The sequence below is a fragment of the Corvus kubaryi genome, unplaced genomic scaffold (assembly GCF_017639235.1).
Source record: "Corvus kubaryi isolate FWS band 111438036 unplaced genomic scaffold, C.kubaryi_AGA036_p1.0 29560, whole genome shotgun sequence".
In the NCBI taxonomy this organism is placed as follows: domain Eukaryota; kingdom Metazoa; phylum Chordata; class Aves; order Passeriformes; family Corvidae; genus Corvus; species Corvus kubaryi.
Window position 1 is genome coordinate 1808 of NW_024580687.1, and position 7382 is coordinate 9189.

Below are 7382 nucleotides of genomic sequence, written 5' to 3' on the forward strand. Positions count from 1 at the left end.
TCTTCCCTCCCCTTTTTCATCCACCCCTTGGCATCGGAGAGGTGTTGTAGGGAAAGGGAATTGTATAGGGAAGCCATGGGGTGAAAAATGGATTAGGGATAAATTGCAGATGGGGTTAACTTAGGAAAGGGTTCATATTGGGTATCGGGTAAAAGGGGAAAGTAGGCTGCAGGTAGGGAAGTTGCTGCGATGGATATTGTTTATAATTTTGTGCATAATGGCTGCCTTTGACTGGAATACCACCAGGCCCTGTCACGTGGGCCACCTGTGGGCCTTTTCTTCCTTGCACAATATCAAATTGTACAGCTTCTCCATCTCCTACACTTTGGAGGTATTTTTCAAGGTTATTCCTTTTAATGGCAGTTCTAGGGATGAATACATCTTCCTGGTTGTCACATCTCATTATAAAACCACAGTTGTTTTTGACATTGTACCACTTCACAATTCCTGATTTTTGTTGCTAGAACTTCTCCTATTACGTGCTTGCATCTGTGTTGTGGCTGCTGGTCCTGCGAGGCCACTGCTCCGCTGACTCCAACGCCTCGGTTGGGCCCCAGCGTTGCTGCTGCTCCGCGTCCTCCGAGAGGCGCCGCTTCGGCTCGGTGCTGCGCTGCGCGGCTTCTCGTGTCGCTGTGGAAACCGCCGCTTCTCTCTCTACGAAGCTCTCCGAGCCGTGTGCTCGGAGCGGGTTCCCACGCTGAGCCCGGTTCCTGGCTGCTCGCAGGAGCCGCCTCTCTGCTGCACGTGGCCCACGGAACCCGCGGCGCCTGCGGCGTCACTCCCTCTCTCGCATTCGCATGGCAGGGGACCCCGAGACAGGGATGGGGTCCGCGACAAGGCACAGGCTCCCGAGGGGCCGGGCGCATCCAGCATGGGCGCCTCTGCCGGCACGGGCAGGGGACACCCTGTGGCTGCAGTCACACGCTCCTGGGATGGCCACCGCACTGTCCCAGCCGTGTGATGATGGTCATCCTCTGCCACAGAGGTAATGGGACCATGCACACGCTCCTGAAGAGCTTCACTGATTACAGGAGATGCACGGAGAAGTTCTATCACTAGTCCATGTTTTCATTGAGTCAATATCTCACCCAAGATCTCGGACCAAAAATACAAGTTACCAATTCCAGGAGGATTAATATCAAAAAGTAAGTCTCGAGAAATACAAAAGAAATTTTTGAAAAGCCAGTCAAAAAAATGTTCTAGATCTCCCAGAGCAAGCTTCCTGTTTTGCTGTGCCAGGATTCCTTTAACTTCTAGATACATTTCTTTCTGTGGCTTAGACAGCCACACTTCCCACGATTCCTCCATAGTCCAGAGAGAACAGCCAAACCAAGGCATCCTCATGAATTTTCAGGGACCTTCAGAATTTCAGTTATTTCTCAGGCGCTGTCTCCAGGGAATTGTTCTGCCCACCATTGTTGCAGTGGGGATTTTTGCAACATGCATAAGACAGCGAGACCCGTGGAAAAATATAAGGACCGATTCTTGATAGATATTTTTCAGAGATGTTTATTTTCCAGCTGCATGGCCGGCGACTGCCAAAGAACTGTAACAATCACGGAACCAGCAGGGTCCTTCCTGGGCAGAGGAACACAAAACACCCAATGGGGAACGAGGTTGACCAGAGAGTGGAGAAACCCGGTGCCTCTACACCGGGGGCCCCTTCTCCCCGGACCCCATGGCAGGGGGGAGGAACCCCAACACCCCCTGAGCTGTGGGAGGGATGGTAACAAGTTCATGCTGAGGGCAATGTCTGTTTGAGCTGCCTGGAGCTCTTTACAAGGAACAGCCCAAAGACTGAAGATGGTTTTCCCAAGGCATGGATGGAGCTGCCCTTGCTGGAGGCCAATTCAGCTGTGTGTGGGTCATGGGCCTGCATGCAGCACGTCACCAAAAGACGGACACACGGCCAACCCAAACTTGGAGCATGACTCCATGGATAGGGTGAGTCTCTCCCTGGAAATTTTGCCTACTGAAGGCATTCCCTTGCCCTGCTGGATGCTCTCCAGCTGCCTCCATGTCTGCAGGGCAGGGAAGTACAGCCCTGCTTGATGTGGTTTGAGAGCTGGGTTTGTACCCAGGGCCCTTCTGAGCACGTCCCCTGCTTGAGCATCCCCAGGCATGTGGTACCACAGGGTCCTTCCAGCTCAGACACTGGGGAGTTGTGCAAGTTTCCAGCTTCCCCACTGGTGATGGTTTGTGCTCCAGGCTGAGGCAGCCTTTAGGTCAGGGGAAAGGAAACATGAGGAAGCACTAATGCCAGGAGAAGTCATGTCACGTGAAGCCCAGGGATGTGTCCCAGATGGTGGGGAGATGTTTTCTGCAAACCTTTCTTTAACTCTGTAAAGCATTCAGGAGAGCCCCCCACCACAGCCTGAGACAAGCCTCAGGCCAGGTAGATGAGGCCTGTGCAGCCCTTCCCTTCCAGCTTCTGCTTGTATGGGTTGACTTTTCCCAGGCAATCCTTGACTTGGAGCTCATCCACTGCAATTACAAACAGCACTTCACTGTGCCAAGCTAACATCTCCTCCCTGCACGGGACCCCTCCTGTACTTCTGCGCTCACTGACGTGACAGTGCATGGGGTATCTTCTCCTTGTGGATCCTTGAAAAGATCCTGCAAGGCAGAGCAGGAATGTCAGCAATGAGGAAATGAAACGGCAGCGCTGACAGAAACAAAAGCACAGCTTGTGGTTTTAGGGAGGATATTTTGCTTTGGAGATGAGTCTGTTGGAAAATTACTTGTGCAGTGACTGTGGACCTGGGGTGGTGCAGGAGAAGTATAAAAGCCAGCCCTTCTCCTCACTCTCACATCCAGTCCTCTTGTCTCCATCTCATTGGGAACAAGGTAAGCTTGAAGACTTTTCTGCTCTCCCTCCTTCTCTTCTCCTCCCTTCTGCTTTCTGCACATACCTGCCCCTTTGTTCTATGCTGGGTCATGGGGCTGCCTATGCGGGGAGAGGGGTGGGAACAGAAAGTGTGCAAGAGTTTGGGACTTGGCTGAAGTGAGTGATGGGATAGGTGGGATTACCCTGGGTTTGGTTGCTCTTGGCAGGGAACTTCTTGGCTAAATGGAAGGAGAAGCCTGTGGGCATCAGTACAGCACCTCCAGCTCTTGTTCCCATCTTGCCTTAACAAGGCAGCTGCATGGTGTGGTGACGGGTTGCTTTTCAAATGCCTCTCATGACTTTTTCTTGCCATCTCTGCCAGGTGCATCTCCAGCCCCAAGACATGTCCTGCTTCACCCCGTGCCGGCCCTGCCAGCCCAGCGGCCCCACCCCGCTGGCCAACAGCTGCAATGAGCCCTGTGTCCGGCAGTGCCAGGACACCACCGTGGCCATCCAGCCCTCCCCAGTCGTGGTGACGCTGCCCGGGCCCATCCTCAGCTCCTTCCCACAGAACACCGTGGTGGGATCCTCCACCTCGGCTGCTGTTGGCAGCATCCTCAGCTCTGGTGGAGTGCCCATCAGCTCTGGGGGCTTTGGCCTCTCAGGCTTGGGCAGTGGCCTCTGTGGCACGAGGTGCTTCCCCTGCTAAAGCTGCTCCCTGCACGGGAGCCTCCACCTCGATCCCCTTCTTTTCCCTCTTTTGACTCATTAAATTCTGCTGCATCCCAGCCCATGCCTTTGTGTCATCCTTTGCCCTGCAGACCCTCTCCCAAGGCAGAGAGGCTGCCCTGGGGTGTTTCTGGGAGGGGGTTGTTGGACTGGTTTTGCACTGGCTGTCAACACAGGCTGGCATTGGCTGTGCTCAGTGTGCACTGAGCAACCCTCTAGGTTTCGAATTTCTCTGCGTTTTTGCATCAGAATGGAATTTTTCTAAACAGTTCTGTGTCTACCTTGTACTTTCTTCACACACTTTTTCATTGTTCCTCACTCGGCTCCACACTGCATCAGAAGTAGCAAGCAGTGAATATGTAGTGTAAGGACACAGGTTCCAGCTTCCCATCAGCTGCCAGGCAAAACCTTCCTAACAGTATTCTGCCCATTCATCATTTACACAAAACATCAATTTCCATTAAAACTCACCTTGAACACTTCCCATGATGGGACACTCCATTTTCCATTTCTCACCACATCATTAATTTCTTCCTTATGTCCCATCTACATCTGCCCTATTTCATTTTAAAAGTGTTCCTCCTTGTCCAGTCACTGCAGGCCTTGATATAAGGTGTCTCTCCATCTTCCTTATCCATTCCCTTTACATATTGAAATGATGCAATAAGATCTCCCCAGAGCCTGCTCTTCTCCTGCCTGAAAAAACTCAAATCTCTCAGCCTTTCTCCATGGCAGGGGTGATGCATGCATGTGTTCAGTTTTGCAGCCCTTGTCAGGAGCTGCTCTAACAGGTCCATGACTGTTTGGACTGGGAACCCCAGACTGGACACAACACTCCAGATGGGGTCTAATGAGAGCAGACTAGAAACAGACAATCCCCTCTCCTGCCCTGCTGGCCATGTTTCTGTTAGTACAGACCAGGACATGATTGAATTCCTAGGCTGCAAATGCACATTGCTGTCTCATGTCCAATTTTTCTACCTCCATTTTTTCTGGTTCCTTCTCTGCAGGGCTGGTCTAAACCATTTCTCTTCCAGTCTTGGCCTTGTTGAAGTTCCTGAGTTTCACATGGGACCATTCTCAAGTCTGCCAAGATCCCTATGAATTTAAACACTTCCCTCAAGCCTCAGCTTGTTGCCATTCACAAACTTGTTGAGTGCCCACCCAATCCCACTCCTATGTTGTTGATGAACATATTTACAAATAGTGGTCCCTGTATTGATCCCTGATGGACACCACTCATCATTGGTTTCCACTTGGACATTGAGTCCTTGAGTATAAATTCTTGGATGCTCCCAGAATGCCTCTGGGACACCGTCACTTGCAGATGAGGAAGGAAGCCATGACTTCACCTGAGCCCTGACCGTCAGATCTGGCTTTGCCCAGACCTCCCTCTTGGCCTTGGTGCTCATTCTGCAGAAGGGACGTGTGGCCACTGCTGACATTGCTTGAGAAGCCTGAGTTGTGGAGGGCCCTGGGAGGGCAGAAACCCCAAATGTCCCATGGAAGTGGATAGGAGGACAGAGGAAGAGATAGGAGAGAAGGAAAGGCAATTTATCTTGTCCTGGCTGCCATCATTCTGCGGGGGCAGGCTCAAACCAAGAAAAGCCCCAGAGCACAACAGGAGATGGAGCAGAGGACCAGATGTTTTGATCTGATTATTAAAAGATACCTCTGCCCAAATTAAGGTGCAGATGAGACCATACGCCAAAGTCAATATTACAGATTTTATTTAACAGTAAATTTGAGACAGAGATGGATAGAAAGAAAGAGGAGATAGAGGAGGGTGGGAGAAAGCAAGAGAGTGAGAGAGAGACAGGTTAAGTTGAAAGATATCACCACCCCATGGATCCAGAGGCATCTTGTTGGTTCTTCCTCCTGGTCTTCTTGGTGTTGGGAATCCCCGAGTTGTTCTTCTGGGGTATCACCTTTATACAGGCCAAATTCTGGGTACCCTTGGGGTGTAGATACCGTTCCCATAACTTGGGAAGGAATGTGTACAAGCAGTTGCTTCCTTTTCCCCAGTCTGCCACAGTGGGAATTTTTGTCCAGATGCATTAACCAGGATGCTCCCCAGATCTGCCTCAACAGGCCTGGAATTAGCGCCCTTCTGCTGCAAATTCCTCTCTCTGTTCTTATCTCAAGTTCCCATTGTAGTGACTTATCTTATTCTGTGGCCTTGACAGTGTTTAAGGCAGTTGTGATCTTTAAATCTCTTACACCAATCTGTACTGGCGCTGACTGGGCTGGAGGTCTGTCAGAAATATGAAATATTATAGTTTATGACTTAAATATTTTCTTAAAATACTTTTAAAACTGTATTACAAAAGCTGCAAAAAAGACTACCGCACCCTGGATGGGGCCCTGACTGAAGACTTACACTGCTCGCTGATGAAGATAAGATAAAGTAACAGCTCAGGGCTGGGGACATTCACGGAGCACAGGCTTAACACCTCCAAGGTGGAGATCACAGCCCCAGGGCTATCAGCTGCCAGGCTCACACAGACCCTCCACCAAAGGGCAGGGGGAGGAGAGACTTTGGGTGTCTTGGAAAAGCCTCTGGTCAGAAGCTTATCCACAGCAGAAGGGGTGACATGGCCCATCACAGGGGTCCCTCTCACCAGACCCTGCACCAGAGCACCAGAGATGATGCAACACACCCTAGTGTTGCAAGGGACAGTGTTAAGCCAGCCCCTGCAAGAGAGGCACGTGGGTGTTCCCACCTGGCCCAAAGTGTATATTAATCCACGGGATTCTGCACTCTTCGGCGTGTGGCAGTGTGGCCACGGCGGCGATGGGAGACCCTCACCACCAGCAGACCAGATGGAGGGGAGCAACAAGACGTTGTTGGGACCCTCGGATGGGTGATATGCTTCCACCTAACCCCTGTTACCTCTCCCTGTTCCCCCACCCCACACACACACTTCTCTTTATTATTTCTTTCTCTCTTTTCTCTTCCCTTCTCTTTGCCTCTCTACTATTAAATAAAATACATCCATTTTTTGGCATCGGCATCTAACCTCGTTTGGTTTCAATCTCATTTCTGGGAATATTTTGAGTCTTCTAAGTTCTTTCTGGTTTATGCACAGAGACTTAGCTTGCTTTGCTTTTCTGAGTTTAAACCGGATCATAACAAGGTCATTGACTTCAGAGCAGACGGTATTGTTCTGTGCTTCAGATGTGTGCCTAAACTAGTGCAAAGAACACACCAAAGCTTGAGCTATTGCTGCACAGGGCTGGGCCACCATCAAGACCATCTCTCCTTCTCACTCTGTATCCTCCACAGTGGAGGCCAGGAGTGGGCAAGCAGCTGGAGCTGACACAACCAGGACAAATGACTTCAACTGACCAAAGAGCTATTCCAGGTCATAAAGAGTCATAGAATCACTTAGGTATGAAAAGATCTTTAAGATCAAGGGGCCCAACCATTAACCCAGCACTTCCAAGCTCAACACTAAGCCATGTCCCCAAGTGCCAGAACTAGATATCTTTTGAATCCCTCCAGGGATGGTGACTCCACCACCCTGGTGGGATTCACTTGGCAGATACAACATCATGCCCAGCAATAAAGCTGTGAACAGTCTTCCCAGAGTAGCCATTCTTTGGACACTGCCTGGACATTGGTCTGCTGGTGCCACGTGGTGGGTGATTGCCTTGGAACCACTTGGTTTTCTCTTTTTTCTCCCATCCTTTCATAGAATGTCCTGATCTTGACACCAGGGTATGTCAGTCTCTTGCTTTTCCAATTCTCCCCCTTCCCACTGGGTCAGCAGATCATGAGAACCACTGCTCAGTGCTTAGTGCTGGTCATAACACCACACAGGTC

The 7382-nt window shown here is 50.7% G+C and overlaps 1 protein-coding gene across 1 annotated transcript; it reads left to right on the top strand.

Annotated features, from left to right (window-relative positions):
- The first annotated feature begins 960 nt into the window (after positions 1-960).
- On the top strand, positions 961-3615 carry LOC121660347 (feather keratin 1-like). The gene is made up of 3 exons (XM_042019689.1): positions 961-985; positions 2726-2847; positions 3210-3615. The coding sequence occupies exons 1-3, from the start codon at positions 961-963 to the stop codon at positions 3534-3536; spliced, it is 474 nt and encodes a 157-aa protein (XP_041875623.1). The 3' UTR covers positions 3537-3615.
- The last annotated feature ends 3767 nt before the right edge of the window (positions 3616-7382 follow it).

What these genes read in the sequence shown, in the direction of transcription:
- LOC121660347 (XM_042019689.1), top strand. Translation starts at nt 961, where the DNA reads ATGATGGTCATCCTCTGCCACAGAG. An exon ending in GGTCATCCTCTGCCACAGAG is followed by an intron (nt 986 to 2,725) that starts GTAATGGGACCA and finishes TTTGGAGATGAG; the next exon opens with TCTGTTGGAAAATTACTTGT. An exon ending in TCCATCTCATTGGGAACAAG is followed by an intron (nt 2,848 to 3,209) that starts GTAAGCTTGAAG and finishes CATCTCTGCCAG; the next exon opens with GTGCATCTCCAGCCCCAAGA.